Source organism: Lampris incognitus, chromosome 1 (assembly GCF_029633865.1).
Source record: "Lampris incognitus isolate fLamInc1 chromosome 1, fLamInc1.hap2, whole genome shotgun sequence".
In the NCBI taxonomy this organism is placed as follows: domain Eukaryota; kingdom Metazoa; phylum Chordata; class Actinopteri; order Lampriformes; family Lampridae; genus Lampris; species Lampris incognitus.
In genome coordinates, this window is record NC_079211.1 from 105,319,849 (window position 1) to 105,341,448 (window position 21,600).

Consider the following 21,600-nt stretch of genomic DNA (forward strand, 5'->3'; position numbering starts at 1 on the left):
GTCTTTCTGTCTGTCTTTCTTTCTGTCTGTCTGTCTGTCTGTCTGTTTGTCTTTCTCTGTGTCTGACTGTCGGTCTGTGTCTCTGTGTCTGTCTTTCTCTGTCTGTCTGTCTGTCTGTCTGTCTGTCTGTCTGTCTGTCTGTCTCTATCTGTAGGCAACAATCCTGAAGATTACAAGGAAACTAATGTCCTTCAGTTAGCAGCAGAATGGGCTGACGCTGGGTAAAATACATGCTGGAGGCAACAGGTTCACTTCATCAGTCACCGTGCCATTGAGCACAAATTTTAACCCATACCTGCTCCAGGGGCTGGCTGTGTACCCTGACCAGAAGACAAGAGTAGCATTTTTATAACTACAGGGAATTATTAAAAATAAGGAAAATGTAATGGCTATACAAACAGAGGTTGACAAACAAGAATACAGTCCACCTAAAAGCAAAACTAGTGAAACCTAAAAGCAAAGCTAGTGAAAATGTCTCCATCAGACAGAACCAAACACGAAAGAGTCCTGAGGCAGACTGTGGACTTTTCAGTTCGAGCACATGTCTGTGTTTATAGCCTGCAGTCCTGTCCTAAGCCAACACCTTGCTTAAACATGAGCTGTTCAGAGATAAGGTTGAGATGGTGACTTCAGTCTTGAAGTTCCCTCCCCGTAGTGGAAAAAACCTGATGAAAGGTGTCCGCGTACCTGACCGTCACCTCGGGGGAAGGAGAGAAATATGCAGGTTCTCTGAAAAGTCAGTTACTCATCATGAATCAGTAGAGTCAAGCGCCAGGATGTTTTGTATTTTCCCGACTGATGTCTCCCTGGTATACTATTCCTCGTGTCCCGCTGTGCTGTGCTGTGTTACGTTCTGTTACCTGTGAAGGCCAAAGTGAGATCTTGGGTTTGATGCACATGTGCTACTTATTCATTTTTATCAGTGAATACAAATTTTTTGAGAGGCTCAAAAAAGTCTTACCTCAAAAGAAAAAAAAATTATACAAACATAAAAACCCGAGTTGGTGGGAAAACATTCCTTATGTTTTATCTAGGCGGCACGGTGGTGCAGTGGTTAGCACAGTAGCCTCACAGCAAGAAGGTCCTGGGTTCGACCCCCGGGGTAGTCCAACCTTGGGGGTCGTCCCGGGTCGTCCTCTGTGTGGAGTTTGCATGTTCTCCCCGTGTCTGCGTGGGTTTCCTCCGGGGGTTCCGGTTTCCTCCCACAGTCCAAAGTCATGTAGGTCAGGTGACTCGGCCATACTACATTGTCCCTAGGTATGAATGTGTGTGTGTGTGAGAGTGTGTGAGTGAGTGAGTATGTCGGCCCTGTGATGACCTGGCGTCCTGTCCAGGATGTCTCCCCGCCTGTCACCTAATGACTGCTGGGATAGGCTCCAGCATCCCCGCGAGACCCTGAGAGCAAGATAAGTGGTTCGGATAATGGATGGATAGGTGGATATCTTATCTAAAGAGATAAAAGAATTCTTAATCTCTCACCAGATGACTTTGAGATCCAGATGCTGTCCACAACATCAGGATACTTGCTTATCGCTGACACAAGCCTTCACTAACAAGCCACTCATAAATATTTGTTTTGTTATTTATAGGCACGTATGAATGTCATATAATATATCAGAGAATCTGTACATAGGTCTATATTCAAAATTGTAATATCCCTCTCCAAAGTGTTTGTGATTTCAGAGTTTTACACATATGGCTGCAACATCTGCAGTGTCTTCCTGCTTTTTTTTTCTCTTTTTTTTTGCCAACAGACTTTTCCATTTCCCCTGCTTACAGTCACTCTTCCCCTTGTGTCGGGAGCGCCCTGGAGTTTCTGATTTTACGTTGCCACATGGCAATACTGTATTAAATTAAGGACACACTTGAAGGAGCAGAGAGCCCCGGTCTGACATGTATTTAAAGTAGTGGTCTTCAGGGTAATACGCTGAATCTGAGGGGACACAGAAAACTCAATTTGTCCAGACTAAACTGAACTGTAATAAACTAAACTAGACTAAACTATTTTTAACAGGGCTTATTTAACAATCAACTATATTTATAGGGCTACTACTACAACTTTTACCACCACTACTATTGCTACAACTACTATTAGTGATAGTAATAATAATGATAATAAAATAATATTTACACTTGTACACTGATCAGGGTAATCAGGATTCTGAATAAATAGTAAAAGAATCATTTGTTGGATTTTTTTAATCGAAGCATTTAACAAACCACTCCCGCATACGTCCCCAGCATGGCTGGACTGTTCTGAAGTATCCCTCCAATAGAATAACTCGGGTTAAGAACAAAAGAAGTCAAATAAAAACGCCCATTATCTGGTAGTCTTCACCTACAGATGCGCAGATGTCGCTGGTGACCTCCGGGCCCACAAACCGACAACAGCTGGTTCCGCTTCACGCATGCGCGGTGCGAGGAAAGCGAGTCGCTCTGGCGATACCAAAGTTCGGGGGAGCGGAGTTGTGGTCCGAGGACGACGAGACTGACCCCCGTGAGTAAAGCGCGCGGTGGTTTACGGAGGCCATTATCGGTTGTGAGTCAAGGGGGATGAAGAAACTCGGCGGATGACGTCAGCGCCGTGACTTTCCCACATTTCGCAGGACCCGCGTATAAACTTTGTTGTCTTCGCAGTAACTTTGACATGTTGATCTACGCACGGAGCGCCGCCGGAGCAGCGTGTCGTTGCGACTGCCTCTTCTCTCTCGGCGACCTGTGAGATGTTTTAACACGGTTTCCTTTCAGAGCGAACGGTTTTTTTTTTGTTTTCCACGGCTTGCTGTTGTCTTGTGGCAGAAATGTTGTCACGCTCGACCGCCCGGATGAAAACCCTTCGTGGAAAGTCGAGGTGGACCTCGGCGGAGGCGGCGGCTGCGGTCGTCCTGCTGGGTTTGTTTGCTTCGTCCTGCTGTGCAGAAGATGTGTCCTGTCAAGGAAACTACGACTTGTATTTTGTTTTGGACAAGTAAGTGAGAAAATGCGTCGAGGCCTCAGGTTTTCACTGGGTGGTTTAAGTTCAGGCTGACACCGGTGTTGACACTGCACAATGACGAAAAGGTATTGAAATATAAGAGATATAAGTAAGATAAAGGAGTTGACCTACTCCAGAAATTGTTCATCGCGATAAAAGGATGGAAGATCTTGCTGTTATTCAGTTTGCTGGACATTCATACAAATCAGTGCATAAACCTACGTATTGATCTATAGATACCCTATGTAGTAGGTCTCCATCACTGAGTAGCCTACGTCATCAGATAGGCTGATGCTGAGCCAGTGCTTCAAACTTGGTCTCTTCTGACCATGCAAGCACCAGAGAGACAACAAGGGCCAGTCAGACCAGCAGTAGATACATGAGACATGCTAGCGTATCGAGGGACAGAAATGTCCATGTCTTTAAAAAAAGAACAAAGAGAACTTCCTCTTCTCTGTACTCAGGTTACCAGTATAGTGGCAGCCGCCTCATAATACCTGGCCTGGTGACCCTCATTCAAGCATTCCCCGATGGGCCTCCATAGGCCGGGACTTTTCAAAGTTTATGGAGAATAAATAGGCCATTTCCTGTCTTGATGGTACAAACCATTAAACAACGTTGATAAGATGCTGAACCACCAGCTGAATGGTCTACGACCTTTGAACCCTATCTTGCATCCACGCAAAACCATTTTTTAGCCAAACCATTGCACTAAACGATTTTGCTGAGCTCAGCCTGCTAAGGTTTATAATACTGTCCTCCCCAAACTTGGAGAATTGCCATCTTCCAGAGCCATTGAGTGAAATCACCGCTCCTCCCTGCCCTAGATTCAAGCCCCTCCACCCTGATTTTAATTGCTTAATTACAGGATGATGACAGAGGATGTTGGCACAAGAGGAGTAAATAAACCTTAATTTGCTCTGGACAGTCTACAATGTTTTCTCCCTACTACTAAATGGTAATATGGCATGGATTACTTGAAGAAAATGCACAACAACATACTTATGATTAGGCCTATGAATGGCAGCTTTAAATGTAGAAGTCTAGTGATTGCTCTTTCCTGGAATCGGGAGGATAAGGGAATTGTTGCCAGCTGGACTTTAAATGTTTTCACCCTCTGCCATGGCAGCATACCTATCTCTATAGACTGTCACTGGTCCTTCATGCCCAAATACGTGACATTTATGTAAAAACCCATTTTCAGCATCTGTGTGTGCCTACAATAACTTTTTTCCCCCTCCTAATTGGGGTAATTCATTTCAGCAGCCCTACTGTGGTTTGAATGAAGACGATAGAAGAGCTACTGTTCTGGGTAACTCAGCATGTAAGGGACAGGGGTCAGGAACTCGTTTCCCACGAGGGCTACTGGTGTCCAGGTATATACAGTCATGGCATTACAGGGAGCTTTTGATGAGAGTGTCTACAAAATGAAGACATGCAATAGGAAAGCTTTGAGGGAGACATAGCAGGAGGAACATGAGGAGCACGGTTGTGACAGGTGACTTCCATCTCCAGTTAGCAGGATGCGATGCACTTGCTAACTATTAGGCCACCCAATGTGCTTGTGACCAGATAATCTTATATTGTCCAAGTCCAGTGCATCGCCCCTTCGCCCCATTGTCTGAATGACCTTGTCTCAGACACACCGGGGGAAGAGAGACCACATTAAAGATGAGCTTCCTAATGGTCAAACTACTCTGTTTTATGTTCTCCCACACACACATTGGATTGTAATTATTGGTTTAATTACCTCTTCCTCATTTGATCAAGGGCACTTTTTAACGCACTGTGTTCATATCGCTCAGATTGACTTAGTGAGGGGGTAAGGTGGGCCAAGGGCTGCAAGCTGACGTCCACCTAACGTTGGTTTGCCCTTGATTATGCCCAGAAATGGATGCCATGAGTTTCTGTGATTAAAAAACTGGGATATCCTTGTTGATTAATTTCAATTTTGCTAAAATATATCCAATTAATAAGGCTAGGTTACTGTGCGCAACTTGGTGACATGCCAGTGAGGGAAGGTGCCCTCTGGATAAACTCCACGACATGCTAGCTCACACAGGCTCCGGTCTGGTTTGAGTAGTTTGCCTGTGAGGTGGGCACTAGAGCCACGACAGCGAAACCTGAAGTCCTCTATATTAACCGCTGATAGGTTAGTACATGGGGTCAAGACACCTAATTAATACATTAGCGTGATGTCTGGGCTGGTCTTGAGTGTCAATGCTGGAGTATGACAGGGATTGTTGCATCAAATCCTGTGCACTGGTAAACAGAAGTTATAGTGAAAATGTTGTTGTAGCTTGGGTGATAAACTAACACCAACCACCAGATTAAGCTTTGGATGGTCAGTTTTTATATTCAGTCAGCCATGGTGTCAGTTTATCATACCCGCTGTGTTTTTCAAGCAGTGATGATGGTAGGTTGACCACCCTTTGTGTCCTTTCCCCGTTGCAGATCTGGAAGTGTTTCCAATGACTGGGTCGAGATCTTTTCCTTCGTTAAGAATCTCACCGAGCGATTTGTGAGGTGAGTATGCAAGCCCTTGCTGTTCATCAAGACCTTAAATAATTTTCAAGTTCGGGTCCCTTATTGACAACCAAGATGGTCTGCAGTCTTTGAGGAATTTGTCTCGAAAGTATGCTCAACATAAAGAATGCCAACGGCATAAACATGACTTTCTAAAGTAGGAAAAAACAACTATTGGTGTACACAAGAACATCTGTTAGTGAGACAGTGAAGGAATTAAGACTTAAGAGTGCGAATCTGACTTACAACTAGGTTTATTACAAAGACAAGATGATACCCATGCTGACAAAATAGCTGATTGAACAAAGTTAAAATTAATGCTCAAAAGCTGATAGTCGTCATAATTCATAGGCTGACAACTGACAGGTTTTTTACAGTATAACTCATCCACATCGAAGAGAATGTGGATGATAACGTTTTTATTTTTGTCTTAAAAGCATATTAGCGGCTTTTGTTTGGAATAAATCCCCTTATTTTAGCTGAACCCCCCCAGGAGTGGTTGTGACTGGCAAACCCGTTAATTTCGCAGTAAGCTGGTCGGTCTTTCCCTCTGTTTCATAAATCCACCATTGCGAAAACCCTCGTGCCTGTGTGAGCTTCATACCCCCTCCCAAAATAAAGACAAGTACCCGACGTCAATCGGAGTGACTTGCTTGAAACGTTGATCTTGCATAACGGTTTGAGTCAAACGGTGCGTGCCAGCCAGCACAGTACAGACGGTAGCGACCCAGCCAGAATCAAGTGGCTGGTTGAAGAAAATAGCAAAGGCACCAGGTGGGAGTGGGTGGCAGAGAGGAGCAGTCTTCTGGGCTGTGAGAATGGCCATTTGCACTGGGGGGGGGGGGGTGGAAGATGAAGGGGGGTCTCCCTGCTTCCACCGCAGAGCAGCTGACGGGCAGACAATGTAGAGTAAAGCAAGACAACTCTGGAAGGCAAAGGAGACAATCTGCTTAACAATGCTTGCTCACCAAGAGCAACTTCTGTTCCGCCATGTGGAGGCAAACTTCACTACTTCAAACAACCTCCTGCTACATACACACACACACACACACACACACACACACACACCAACCCTCTGATAGGATCAGCTGGCAACACAGCCTCTTAATTCATTTCATAAGATTTAAGTTGGTTGTCAAATTTTTCTACCAGAGAGGAAGATTACTCTGTCCACGGACAATAGCCTCAAGTTTAGAGAAGCTCTGGATTTGTGAACCAGAAGATTGTTGGTTCGACTCTGTGGCCCGACTGGTAAAATGCATTATGCAGCTCTCCATCCATCCATCCAGCCATTATCCAAGCCGCTCATCCCAACCGGGGTCGCGGGATGCGGGAGCCTATCCCAGCAGTCACTGGGCGGCAGGCGGGGAGACACCCTGGACAGGTCACCAGTCCACTACAGGGCTGACACTGTCGCACCTAGGGACAGTATAGTACGGCCGATTCACCTGTCCTACCCAGGACCCTCTTAGTGTGAAGTGACCGCGCTACCTACTACACCACCGTGCCACCCGTTATGTAGCTCTCTCCCCTCTAAAATAAACTACTGTTGTGGTGCTCTTGAGCAAGGCACACAACAACCTAAATGCCTTCAAGAAGTGCAGATGTGAATGTGTGGAAATTGTGGGAAGATGTGAAGAAGAGCAAACATACACAATTGACCCTCCACTAGTAAATAAAGGAACATTAATCTGAAGTATATATGAAAGAGAGAAAGAGATTGTAGAGGAAGTATCAAGCCCAAAGTTTCACATAAAACTAGCACCCGCAGATTCTGATACACCAACTCCCTTTGGTTCACTTTTACGCTGTCAGGGTCTGGGAGTGGAAAATGGAGGAGGACGTCGCTCTCCACGACTGCCAAATCCGGCCTTGCACGTGGCTTATAGACTGTGCTGTGTTTGCAAGGGAGGCTCGCGACTGGGCCATGTGTCCTGTGGGTGAGAAATATCAGCACCTCTCCTTATGCTCTGAAGGCTTCGCCTCTTGTCGAGCTCAGGGAGCACTGGGTCTAAATCTCTGAGGGAGGACGGGCTGTCCAAGAAGGCCGCATTCCCCTGTAGCTGTGTGCTGCAATATTTGAAAAATTACATTTGACTCACACGGTTTTACTTCCAAGATGGAGCAAAATTCTAGTAGGTGAAGTTGCTGTTTTGCCGAGATGACATTTCTGCATATCACAACACTTATTTCCCCATGATTCATGTTTTACTGACAACTGAGGAACACTGCACATACTCAGAATATGTCAGTGTGGGATGTTCAGCACAGATACACTTGGACATGAACACAACATTGTAAAGTAGAAAAACAAAAAAATCATTTTAGAATGTGTATGGAGAGAAATTGCATACTTTGATTATCTTTAACAATAGCCATTAATATCTGATATGAAGATATCTGCAACTATTTAAAGAATTAAGGAGGAAGTGACATTTTCAGAGTGCATAAAATGAGAGCTAACAGTTACTAATAGGTCAAATGTGCATATTGAGCAGCTAACTATGAATATGATTAGGCTATGGTCACACATGTGCAAAGTTATCCATCCATTATCCGAACCGCTTATCCTGCTCTCGGGGTCACGGGGATGCTGGAGCCTATCCCAGCGGTCATTGGGCGGCAGGCGGGAAGACATCCTGGACAGGCCGCCAGGCCATCACACAGGGCCCACACATACTTGGGGGCAATTTTTAGTTTGGCCGATTCACCTGACCTACATGTCTTTGGATTGGGGGAGGAAACCGGAGCATCCGGAGGAAACACACGCAGACACGGGGAGAACATGTAAACTCCACACAGAGGACGACCCGGGATGACCCCCAAAGTTGGACAACCCCGGGGCTCGAACCCAGGATGTTCTTGCTGTGAGGTGACCGCACTAACCACTGCGCCGCCGTGCTGCCAAAATTAACATTGGTGAATATTCGCCTCCTGTTTACTTCCATTCTCTGCGAGCGAACGGGCGAATAAAGCATTCTCTTCTGCTGGCGACAGAAATTTGTATCTTTGCTTCACATGGAGTTCAATTTTGGTGAACTTTGACCGGCTAATGTATATTCTCCCCGTGTCTGCGTGGGTTCCCTTTGGGTGCTCCGGTTTCCTTCCACAGTCCAAAGATGTAGGTCAGGTGACTCGGCCGTACTAAATTGTCCCTAGGTATGAATGTGTGTGTGTGTGTGTGTGTGTGTGTGGGCCCTGTGATGGACTGGCGGCCTGTTCAGGGTGTCTCCCCGCCTGCCGCCCAATGACTGCTGGGATAGGCTCCAGCATCCCGTGACCTCGGTTGGGATGAGCGGCTTGGATAGTGGGTGGATGGATGGACTTCAGTGTACATTTTCCCATCGCAAACCAACAACAATGTGTGACTGACAACCGCTCAAACGGACTACAAACCAGAAAACTGAGTTCCGTGTGCGTCACGTACTGCACCGCCCACATTCAGCACAGCAAAATACGAATTTCGCCTCAGTAGGCGATGGTCATTCGCCTGCATTCACGCGTGTGTGACCGTTGTAATAGGAGATGGCATTGATAGACATTGATTGTGTAGCTCTAGCAAACAGTGACGTTTGTAACTTACAGTCTTTGGGTTTTTTTTTTTTTTGAGATTGTCCACAAGGCAGAGAAAATTAAAAGTGCAGAATACAAAAGTTGCAGACTGCATGAGAGAGAGAGAGAGAGAGAGAGAGAGAGAGAGAGAGAGAGAGCTGGATATGTAACGCAGGTCTGACAACACTGGAGTGTCCAGTGGCCTATTCAGACCCTTAAAAAAAGGAGAGAGAGAGAGAAAGAGAGAGAGAGAGAGAGAGAGAGAGAGAGAGAGAGAGAGAGAGAGAGAGAGAGAGAGAGAGACACGGACAGAGAGGGAGAGAATTTTTTTTGAATTTTAAAACAAGTCTTTATTTAACAAAAAAATTATCAAAACAACAGACTTGAAATCTTTTTAAACATATAAACAACATTTGTCAAATTACAAATTCTCAACAGGCATCTTTTAACAATCCCAAAAATAATCATTCAACAACAACTCAAAACATAGAAAAAACAGGTAAGACCCCTTTTATCCAAGCTCTGCAGCAAAAACCAGCTCATCATCCTCCATGGTTGAACACAGCACCCCTTTATAACACTACTATAACACCACAAAGCTGTGAATGTGTCCAGATCTTTCATTGCTTTGTAATAATTGAAATCTACTCTTATCCTGGCCTGGACCATCCTGCTAAACAACAGTTAAACATGACAATCTACACACTCTTCAATTCTTTTTTTCCGGCTCACATAGATAGCCATTTTTGCCTGCCCTGCAATGAAGTTTAACGGTTGGCATTTAAATTTTACACGTTGGCTGTATTTGAAGCCAAAAATAAAATTCTGTTTGCAGAAACTTTCCCCAGATGATCTAAATAAATGTTCTAATAGCAGAAACAGGGGGGTAAGCCTCACACATTCTAAAAAACAATGAAACACCGTTTCTCTCTGGGTGCAGTAGGACGAGAGAGAGAGAGAGAGAGAGAGAGAGAGAGAGAGCTGGATATCCAACTCACAGGTCTGAGAACAATGCAGTGTCCAATGGCTTGTTCAGACCCTTTCAGTCAAAGTGACGGGTATAAAGTAGGCTATATATTTGTACAAGGGGATCCGTGCATGTGTGTCTGCATGACTCACTGTCACAACAACCTGTTTTCCTGTCTTGAGTGTTAATTACTCACTTCCTCCACCCTCAGTGAGGTCAAAACATGGCTTTAAGTCATAAGCTAATAATATGAGCTGACATTACAGAAGTGTTTGATTAATTGCCATCAGACATTTTATTTCTCATCAACTCACATGTGTTACTGAGCTCATGCAAAACAGTCACACTGAAAATATTCAAGTAATTTTAAATATTTAGAATTACCATGCTGGTTGATAGTTGAATTTGAGATGTTGTGGAATACATTATAGCAGTCACTGTGATGCATAAAAGGGATTTGAACTGAGTAAGAGAGAAACTTGAACTTGGGAAAACCTCGAAAAGATGAAGTTACGAGGCTAAATTAGATACCGAAATATACTCTGCCGGCCGAGGGGACCCCGGTTTCTCCGATGGTTAGATGGACCCCCTTCTCCCTCCTCGTTTTTCAGAATCTGTTTTATTCGCTGTGATTTAAACACATATACCAGGAACTGGTGGTTTCTCACACAGAACATGTAAGATGTTGATGAACATGTAAAGTAGAATATCTAAATTTAAATGGCAAACGAAGTAAAGATATGTTGGAAGTAATGGGATAATAGGTTTTTCTGTACTGAGTGCAAAAAGAAAACTAAACTAGAAAGACGACTATAATTTCCGACCCATGACAATATTTCTTTTGGATCAAAAGAAAACAGAAATAAAATTATTATTATTATTATTATTATAGTATAGGCTTTTTTGTGCTTTTGCTTTCTTGTTTGGTGAGGAATCAGGCCAGACATGCAATCCTCCGTTCTGATTATTCTGACGTTATTTCATTTACACGTTCCATTTGACCAGTAGTACTGGTCTTGTATCTCGTTTTAACTGGTATTAAAAATGGTCACACAATTATTATGTATTATTCATAAACTTTACCTCTACAGTATACTCAGAATACTGCGGGGTGCACTTTTCTTATGACTACTGTGCTTCTGTCTTTCTCTACAGTTCGAATATGAAGGTGTCCTTCATCGTGTTCTCAGCCCAAGCCCAAGTCCTCTTACCTCTGACTGGAGACAGGTACCGGTGGCTCCCAACACAACTTTCAACCAACCGTTGACATTTTTACATTACAGTCTTACGTTCTCCTTATTAGCCACCTGTTACATACCTGGTATATTATTACGGTACATTTATTCCTGTGCAGTTCAGGTGGTAGAGCTTGACAGCCAATATTAGATGATTCTCTCCCTGTACAGCTCAATGGGGGTTGAGCAAGGCACTGGCGCTGCCATGGTAAGGGGTTCCACTCCCTATATAATTCTGGGTGAAGCATGACATTAACAGGCCACCAATGCTAAAAAAAAAGATGGGTGCAGTAATCATTCTGCAAGGCACTTTGCAATGCAGTAAAAAGCTTAAACCAAATTACCGGGCATCCAGGTGGCATGGCGGTCTATTCTGTTGCCTACCAACACGAGGATTGCCGGTTCAAATCCCTGTGTTACCTCTGCCTTGGTCGGGTGTCCCTATAGACACAATTGGCCGTGACTGCGGGTGGGAAGCCGGATGTGGGTATGTGTCTTGATTGCTGCACTAGCGCCTCCTCTGGTCGGTCAGGGCACCTGTTCGGGGGCGAGGGGGAACTGGGGGGGAACAGTGTGATCCTCCCACAGGCTACATCCCCCTGGTGAAACTCCTCACTGTCTGGTGAGAAGAAGCGGCTGGCGACTCCACATGTATCGGGGGAAGCATGTGGTAGTCTGCAGCCCTCCCCGGATCAGCAGAGGGGGTGGAGCAGCAACTGGGACGGCTCGGAAGAGTGGGGTAATTGGTCGGATACAATTTGGGAGAAAAGGAGGGGGAAAAAAACCCAGATTGCCAAAACGATGTCTTTTAGTTAAACACTTAAAAGGTTAGAACCTGCCCTAAAACCGTTGGATTAGCTTGCAGCTGGCTGCAACTTTTGGTTTGAATGAGGAATGGTAACATGGTAATAATAGAACTAAGCCAAAGACTTTGGAGTGTGCCCAATATGCTTAAATTGAAAATATCAAATGATCCTATTACATATTTAAAATTTCAGTAGAGGATACTTATATTATCACTGATGATGTATCAATCTCTGGTTATACCTTTGCTTTAAGAAACGAGATTGAAGAAGGTCTGAGACGCTTGCGTGATGTGAAACCAGCTGGAGAAACATACATGCATGAGGGGATTAAAAAGGTAGATTAATTTTCTCTGATCCTTGTCACAACTACAATTAAATGCTTTTGAATTTTTAACTGCTCGAAATGTGAACGAAATCAGACTTTTATTGGTCTTTGGTCTTTTGACCAATGGTTTATCTTTTATTGGAGTATTGGTTTTTCAGTCATTCTTTTGTTGTGTTGTGCATCAACCTGAAGGCCTCAGTGCAAATTCAAGAACAGAAGACAAAGTCCTCCAGCATCATCCTGGCTTTGACAGATGGAAAACTTGCAGTGTATATCCACGAACTCACAGTGAAGGAGGTGAGGTTCATATTGTAGAGTAGTCTAGGTTGGAGTCTGTGGAAGAGTGGGATCTGTCCTGAGTTAATTGGACTAACTCAGGACAGCTGGTCTGCACCCCATTCTGCCAAAAACTTACATTTTAGCAGTTTTAAAAAATTGTATGCTAAAATTTTGACCTACCGCCTTCCAAATACATCCCACATTGTTTTTGTGACTCACACATTGTCAAATTGACTAGTAATGGAACAACTTTGGGAGTTATCCTGTCTCGAACGGGTACCTCTGAACTTTGGCAGAGCTTGATTGTGTTGAAACCTTTGAGCTCTCAAATGACCATTGAAATGTTAGAATTCGTTTAGTCACCTGATTTAGGCATAATAATCATAGGAACTTTAAAAAAGAAAAAAGAAGTTTGGCAAAAAAAGTTTTGAGGATGAGAAGAAGAATCCCCAGGATGCTTCCAGAGCCAGAGGGAAAACGGCAGAGGTAACTCGTGTTTTATGGTGGATGCTTTTCATTTAAATTATCCATGTGACAAGCTTATTTGTTTGAACTGCAGGCTGATGAAGCAAGGCGCTATGGCGCCCGAGTATTCTGTGTGGGTATCAAGGACTTCAATGAGCAGCAGGTAAGACAACCAAAGGCTTAATCTAGTGCTGGGTGATAAAACGGTATCAATAATTATCCAATAGATTTTCCTCAATTTTGAAATAAATAGACTTTGATTATTTTTGGTAATGGCTCGAGCTGAATTCCTTACATGTGTAACAGCATGCAGGTGGATAATAACAAGACAGCTAATCACGTAGCCGCTTTGCTGCACTACCTAGGCTAAACTAAATAGTACCATAGCTAAGCTACCATAGCTAAGATAATGATGTAGCCACTTTGCTGCACCACCTAGGCTAAGCTAATTAGTACCATAGCTAAGATACCATAGCTAAGATAATCACGTCCCCACTTTGCTGCACTACCTAGGCTAAGCTAAATAGTACCATAGCTAAGATAGTTTGTTTTGTTGGCCCACACTAAACTTTTCAAGCGTGATCAAGGAGAGCTGGACCCTTGGAACAATAAAGGTGATGCCTCCCCATTCATTTTCTACATGTGGTCTCACTGGAGCTACAAGCCCATTGTAAGCAAGCTTCCATTTGTTGAAATCATAATGTGCTGAGCACCAAGCTATACATACTGGTATTAAATGTAGCCACTAAAACACGAAGACACATGAGAGGAGAAGTTCCTAACAATCTCCTTCGTCTGCAACATGGCTAATGTGTTCCATGGGCGTTAGTGTTGCACCCTCCTCTGATTAGTTGATGTAAATGCTTCTGCATGCTCAAATTACTAGAACCAGGTGACGCAGCAGATTGTTGCACTTGTGTCCCAACACTGAGGTTCTCAGTTTGAATCCTAGTATTGCTTCTGGGTTGGCCGGGTGTAGTGGGGTATCCAAATGACAGCACTTCCAGCTGGGGCACTGGCTGGAGTATTTTGTCTCACCATTGCAGCTAGTAACCTCTATAGGTGGTGGGGTGCCTGTAAAGCGTCAGAGGGCGAACGAGGGGAAATTGCGTGGGCCTCAGCACGTGTTTTGTTTCCCGCTATGGTAATATAGTTGTTGCTGATAAGACTGCTTATAATGTTCAGTTATTATAATTGTACTGCAGAATAGAAAAGATGGCTGAGATAGAAGATAAGAAGATAGCTTAGCCTTGCATTGAAATTAAAATGTTTCTTTTGTCAGGGAACTAAGAGGCACTGACATTTTTACAAAAGTGGTGATGCATCTTTTTTCTAACTGTTGGTAACCACCTACAATCCTTGAAATTTCTCTGTTAGTTGGGCACAGTGGCCCAGTGGTTAGCACTGTCACCTCACAGCAAGAAGGTCCTGGGTTCGAACCCCAGGCTGCCCCAAGTCCTTTCTGTGTGGAGTTTGCATTTTCTCCCCGTGTCTGCGTGGGTTTCCTCCGGGTGCTCCGGTTTCCTTCCACCATCAAAAAGACATGCATGTTAGGGTTGATACTCCTGCCTTTGCCTCTGAGCAAGTCAATGGAAAGAAGAACTGGAGTTAGTTCCTGGGTGCTGCAGCTGCCCACTGCTGCTATACAATAGGATGTGTTAATTGCAGAGAAGAAGTTCGTTGTAAGAATACAATTTGTTGTAAGAATACATGACAAAATAAAGTGGCTTTCTTTCTTCTTTAGTTCAAAAAAAGGCAATATTATTCCCAGTGTGTGCAGTGATGTTGGTAACAGGAGAGCAAAGGTTTTACCACACTATGGACATCTGTTACAGCTTACCTGTCATCTTCTCCTGCCTACGACTTGATTAAAGCCTAGGAAACATACACAACCACCTGCCAGAATGAATAAAATATAAAAGATGAAAAGAAAAGATGATAAATCAGCATCATTTACTCATCGCCTGTCTTTTTTTGTAATGTTAACAGCTTGCCGATGTCGCAGGCAGCAAAGACCAAGTGTTCCCTGTCAAAGATGGCTTCCACGCACTCAAAGGCATTGTGAATTCAGTGAGTTTGTCTGCTTTCTTGGACCTGTACCATTTGTGTGTTACATAATCATAACTAACTGTCAGAACCGGTCAATTTGGGACCTTTTTTTGATGAGGGTGGGGAATCATTGCAATGCAGCCACCAGCCAAATGATGACACACGCCACATCAGCGAGGAACTAGCCTTCATTTAGTGATTCTTCACTCTTCTAATAATCATGCAAAATGTTGGTGACTTTTTGAATCAGGTGGGGACTTCGGCCCTGGTTATGGAAGTTCTTATTATTTACTGTTAGTTAAACAGACCAATCGTTATTTGAAGAGCAACTCTACGAAGGTGGATGAGTGAAAAAAAAAAGTCTGTGGAAATAACTGGTAGTTGTGTTCTTAGTTTGTGGACAGCGCAGGAAATGTCCAACCCACTCTAAGCAGCAGACTAGGGAATAACAGCAGCTTGATAGTTAGTCACTGGACATATGACATGTTTCTCACAGTGTTGCTATTGTGAGGAGACTATAAAATATCACAGAAACTCTCACTGCAGCTCTTCAGACCAGGTCAGACATTACAGCTGCAGGTATCGTTGTGTTATGATAACTAAGTAGAGAAGCAATCGCTCAAGACTTGTTGCATCTCAGCGGTGAGACTCTTAAATGGTATTTGTTCTTCTGAGTCACCAAATACTTATGCTTGCCAAAATGCTGATCATTTCCATTTGTTACTGAGCTAAAGTGGACCTCTTCCAGTCAAGATGAAGGTCTTGCATAGCAATATTTTCATCTTGCTGTGAAACAAACCCTCAGTGAGTACACTGACCCTCACTGGTGTGATTGAACTTGATTTTTTCAACAAGGCCAAGACTGACTTAGCCAATTGTGTTGTAAGAGAGGCTGGACACATCTGTCAGGAATGTGCTTACAAGTACTAAATCCCGAAGGATATGTGTTGTGTTTCTGGTGTGATACCAAGCAAAGGGCCGTGATCGATTCAAGCAGAAAGAATGGTTATTGCAGGGCTTTCTTGCGCTGAAGACAAGGGTTCAATAATTATAAAGAGCGAGAACCACGGCACTCTTTTTAGTATAAAATGCTTTATTGAAACATGGCCGAACACCAACACGTTTAGATTGATTACTATGATTGATGGATATTGGCCTTCCAGTCAACTATGAAGCAAACCAGGCTCTTCAATCCTGGTTCTTGTCATTTCAGCTCACGAGTCCTCAATTACACATGATTTCACAAGACAAAGGCATCTTCAACAATATTCACAAGGATTAAAAGTATAAATATGGTGCCCTGGTGGCTCAAAGCAATTTGGTCTCTCCCCCCCGCCTTTTTCTCCCCAATTGTACTTGGCCAATTACCCTATTTTCCAAGCTGTCCCAGTCGCTGCTCCACCCCCTCTGATACATGTGGAGTCGCCAGCCGCTTCTTTTTACCCGACAGTGAGGAGTTTCGCCAGGGGAACGTAGCGCGTGGGAGGATCATACTATTCCCCCCAGTTCCCTCTCCCCCCCAAGCAGGCGCCCCGACCAACCAGAGGAGGCGCTAGTGCAGCGACCAGGACACAGACTCTCATCCGGCTTCCCACCCGCAGACACGGCCAGTTGTGTCTGTAGGGACGCCCGACCAAGCCGGAGGTAACACAGGGATTCGAACCAACGATCCCCGTGTTGGTAGGCAATGGAATAGATTGCTACGCTACCCGAACGCCCATGGTCTTTGGTCTTTGACCTAGTAGCAATGCCCTGGGTTCAAAGCTGGCCCCAGGACCTTTATTCTATCCCCTTCCCCTCTTTTATGCCTTGTCTGTTACTACCTACTCTCCTGTAAAATTATCCCCAAAAATGCCCCCCAACAAAACAGGATATTTAGATTTTGTGAAACTTAAGAAACGACAGTTATGGGAGTGCAGCCATGATGTGTCAAAACTCTTAAAGTTCCCTTTATTAGTTTATAAACACTTTTGGTAAGAACATACCTGGCAGACTGCCCAAAGAGGATAAACCAGTCAGTCTGTCATGGACGGCCACCTTATTTAGAAGGATTGTGTCGAATCAGAGCTTGGATGAATCTGATTGAAATGGATCTGGATTTCCCATCAACTAAAGGTGTAGATGGGATGGTTTTAAGGAACAGATGCAGTTCTTTAGAGGATATTTGCCTTTGTTAGACGCAACAGTTAAAACAGACATGAAACACAGGGTGTAGAAAGAGAAGGAATGAAATGCATGACAGGTCTGGATTGGAACCAAGGATGATATGAGGTGGAGCCCATGTGGTACAGTACCAGTGTGTGTGACAATATCCTGCATGACAGAAATCTCTGATTAACTGAGTCCTGGGAGGCGCAAAGCGGAGCGACTCTTTTGGGATCCAAACGGGGGGAAAAAAAGGACATTCTCCCCTGATCAGTAATTCTAGATGCTTGTCTACGTTTCCTCCTCCATCCTTGCTTGGATTTCCAGGATTTGAGATCGTCTGTGCAGCCTTTTGGTGCAGGATAAGTGCTGACTGTGTGACCAATGTGATAGAGCTTGCACAGAATGCGAGGCAAAGTTTTTACAGCGTTGTTTGCAAAGTTGGTTGCCAAAGTTCCCCATTGGATGAGCTATTTAAACTGTATATACTGGGCCGTTGTTGTCTGGTGATGCGGACCACAGGGAAAACCCCAAATTACTGTCTAATTGCAACATAATCACACATTTCCCTTCGTTCCTCAGTTCATCAGTTCCTCTGGGGGAAAAAATAGTTAAGCAGACTGTGTTGGTAGTATCAGGATATAGCAATAAAAATAATTTGGAGATTTGTTTTCTTGTTTCCGTAAAGCACTATTAATTTAGTTAACCTGTTCTGGCCATGAAACAAATTCAAATGGGCGGCACCGTGGGCCAGTGGTTAGCGCTGTCACCTCACAGCAAGAATGTCCTGAGTTCGAACCCCGGGGTTGTACACCCTTGGGGGGGGTCATCCCAGGTCGTCCTCTGTGTGTCGTTTGCATGTTCTCCCCGTGTCTGCGGTGGGTTTTCTTTTCTCCAGGTGCTCCGGTTTCCTTCCACCATCTAAAAGACATGCATGTTAGGGTTAATACTCCTGTCTGTGCCCCTGAGCAAGGCAATGGAAAGAAGAACTGGAGTTGGTGCCCGGGTGCTGCACGGCAGCTGCTCACTGCTCTTTGCTACACAGCTAGGATGGGTTAAATGCAGAGAATAATTTCCCTACAGGGATTAATAAAGTAATAAATAAATAAAATAACAGAATGCACAAAAAATAGCGTTTCTAAAAGAAAAAATTTAAAAAAAGTTTAAAGAAGGATTTGAATGATTTGGCTTGCCTGAGCTGCTGAGGCAGGTCATTCCAAAGCCCATGGGCTCAGAGGTCAGAAGTCAGGTGATGCTAGGAAATTAACTTGTGATGGCATTCTCGTTCTCTAATTCACTCAAATCATTCCTCCAAAACATCTGATCCAAGCCACATACTCTCTGATCCTCTTGCCAACGATAACCCTGACTGGGGTATTTGGAGGATGTCCCTCTTTCCCCTGCAGCCTTCAAATTATTTTATGCCATTTGATCCCGAAGACATGAGCAGCTCTTGTGCAGCTCAGCCAACCTGACAGCCTTAATCTCACCATCAGCCAAAGTTCATCCTCCTATATTTCTGCAGTAGGGAGGAACAAGTCCGTAGAAGTTGTTTTTTTTCTTTCTTCCAATCTCTGAAATGAACTGCTGCCTATTAAAAGAAATTACCTTGGTGGAGAAATTTAACAGCCAGGTAAGTTTACACATATTAGGAATTTGTGACGGCTCAGCATGGAACACAAGGACACAAACATTTTAGAATAGAAAAGAACATCTAACATTATCCGTGACACATGATCTATGTTCTAAGCTATTGAAGTGGTCCTGGGTATGATGTTAAACTGCAACCGTCGGCTGGTCTGCGACTAAACCGGCACCTCCAGTGGAGCAAGGAGGGTGTGTGGACACCCAGCAGGAATAAAAACAAAACCTGCCAAAGGGCGGATGAGTTCCTCTGTGAACCAACGGCCATCCATACCTGGAGAGGGGATAGGGACCACCAGGTACTCCCCCTACTGAAACATAATGATGACTCAACCAAACTCAATCACCATACACGCTGGAAAAGACTTGTTGGGGCATCAGCTGTGCTCCTACAACCTCCATAGTTACGGAACTGATGATGATGATGATGATAGATATCTAATTTGCAAGTAAGCAAAGCATTATGGGGTGATTATCTTTCTGTACTCAGTGCAAAGAGTAAGAAGTACCAATCACAATAAGTCATTTCTGCAAATAGCAGTACTCTGATGTACAGTATTCACTTGTTTGGAGAACATTAATATATTTTCCTTTTAGTGCAATACTGTTGTGCTTGTAGGAGACATATTGCACTTATAGGAAATCATTATTATGTTTTCCTGTTAGTGCAATATGTCTCCTACATGTACAACACCAAACAAGTGAATACTGTACAGCCTAGTACCGCTATTTGCAGAAATCACCTGTTGTGATTGGTAGTTTAGATAAAGGAAATATTTGTCTAACTGCATTCTTGTGTTTGTATGTTTTGTTTTTGACTATTATTTATAGCTGTTAACATCAGGCTTCAGGGACTGCAGCTGAAAATTAGCCGAGTGGACCAAAACTGGCACTTCTTACATGGATTAATGTGCATTGCCCCTGTAAAAGTACTCCAGCGATATTAAATGAAAATTAAAAGCAGTACAACATGGCATACAATGTAAAACTACTTTTCTGAACCCAAAAGGCAGGTGGAAGGCTGTTACCCACATTTTTGAACCCAGGCACTCAGTCGGCTTTGTGTTTTGTTGGAAAACTGTCGAGTGAGTGACTTCCACAGGAAGGAGCATAGCAAGCAAGGCGCTGCAGCACATCCTCTCAGCTGTCATCTGCAGCCCTCTCTCTTTGTTTAACGGTTCCATATCAAACCATCATATTTAATAAGGGCGCCATAAAGCCCCCTCCCTTGCAGCAGCTCAGATTGAAGTTTTGCCCAACGTCGACTGAAAGGTTCAAGTGGCCTGTATTGCGGTTAATATGCTCCTTTTTACCGACTCTGTTGTGGGATTTGCATAGTTTGTCCTTTCTTGATTTATTGAATGGTCGGAGACAGTGCAGCTTTGTGACAGTGGGCTCACACGGGCCTCTTTATATGATAATGCGAAATCCCCCAGGTTTTTAATAGAACGGAAGAATGTAATAGTCTTGCATAATTTTCCCATAAAGGCTGACACAGCTCCCCGTTTCTCTGCATGGTGCTCTCCCCCGTAGCCGCCAGGCCCTGATCAGGCGCCAGACATTTCTCAGGTGTTGCGCCTTAATCTGTTTTCTAAACTTGACAGTGCTGATAAAGTCTGGGCCTTGATGTATTTATTCTCTCCCCTCGTGTAATAACATATCTATTCTTTTTTTTAATCCTTCAGATATTAAAGCAGTCCTGCACGGAGATCCTGCGTGTGGAACCTTCCAGCGTGTGCCTGAATCGTAAGTGGATGTGCGCGTGTACGGTAGCGCCTTACGGCCAAGTACACAACAAGTGCATGGAGTCTTTCTCCATACTCTTTTCGGTGTAGGCCTGCACAATGAGAGGAATAATTTGGAAAGGGTAATTTTGATTTTGAGATCTAGAAATAATTACTTGAGGTTTTGCTCTGGCGAGATTACAGCTGCATGTGCCGATAGGAGAAGGACGATATCTGTAACGGGCACCAGTTTTTCTGTAGGTGTTGATTGCCAGTCTTCCCTGGCTCTTCCTCCTCCTCCTCACAATCCTCCATCTTGTTTATTTATGTACCGCAGAGTCCTTCGACATGGTCCTCAGAGGGAATGGCTTCACCCTTGGCCACAATAATGTTGTGGTGTGCAGCTTCGAAGTCAACAAGCAGACCTTCAGTAAGTATTTGGGAGACAAAGCTCCCAGTAGTAATTGCAGTCTGTGCAGCGCCAGACCCAGAGCGTCCCAGTCATTTGACCTCACCAGGACCAATTCCTTTTTTTTTTTTGGATCCCCCCTGCCCCCGCCCCCCATTTTTCTCCCCAATTGTATCCGGCCAATTACCCCACACTTCCGAGCTGTCCCCAGTCACTGCTCCACCCCCTCTGCCAATCCGGCGAGGGCTGCAGTCTGCCACATGCTTCCTCCGATACATGTGGCGTCGCCAGCCACTTCTTTTCACCTCACAGTGAGGAGTTTCGCCAGGAGGATGTAGCGCGTGGGAGGGTCACGCTATCCCCCCCCCCGAACAGGCGCCCTGACCGACCAGAGGAGGCGATAGTGCAGCGACCAGGACACCCAGCCACAGACATGGCCAGTTGTGTTTGTAGGGACGTCTGATCAAGCCGGAGGCAAAACGGGGAGTCGAACCAGCGAT

General features: G+C 44.4%; 1 protein-coding gene across 5 annotated transcripts in view; it reads left to right on the plus strand.

Annotated features, from left to right (window-relative positions):
* Nucleotides 1–2,409: 2,409 nt before the first annotated feature.
* antxr2a (ANTXR cell adhesion molecule 2a) overlaps nt 2,410–21,600 on the plus strand; it is a 129,427-nt gene continuing 110,236 nt past the window's right edge. For all 5 annotated transcript variants that reach the window (XR_008810750.1, XR_008810752.1, XM_056286670.1 and 2 more), the window contains exons 1-9: nt 2,410–2,968; nt 5,429–5,500; nt 11,175–11,246; nt 12,314–12,395; nt 12,578–12,682; nt 13,224–13,292; nt 15,119–15,199; nt 20,653–20,713; nt 21,029–21,121. Coding sequence is in view for 3 of the 5 variants with exons in the window: in XM_056286670.1 (XP_056142645.1) it covers nt 2,802–2,968; nt 5,429–5,500; nt 11,175–11,246; nt 12,314–12,395; nt 12,578–12,682; nt 13,224–13,292; nt 15,119–15,199; nt 20,653–20,713; nt 21,029–21,121 (802 nt within the window). In the remaining 2 variants the exon portion in view is untranslated. The remainder of the gene's footprint in view (nt 2,969–5,428; nt 5,501–11,174; nt 11,247–12,313; nt 12,396–12,577; nt 12,683–13,223; nt 13,293–15,118; nt 15,200–20,652; nt 20,714–21,028; nt 21,122–21,600) is intronic.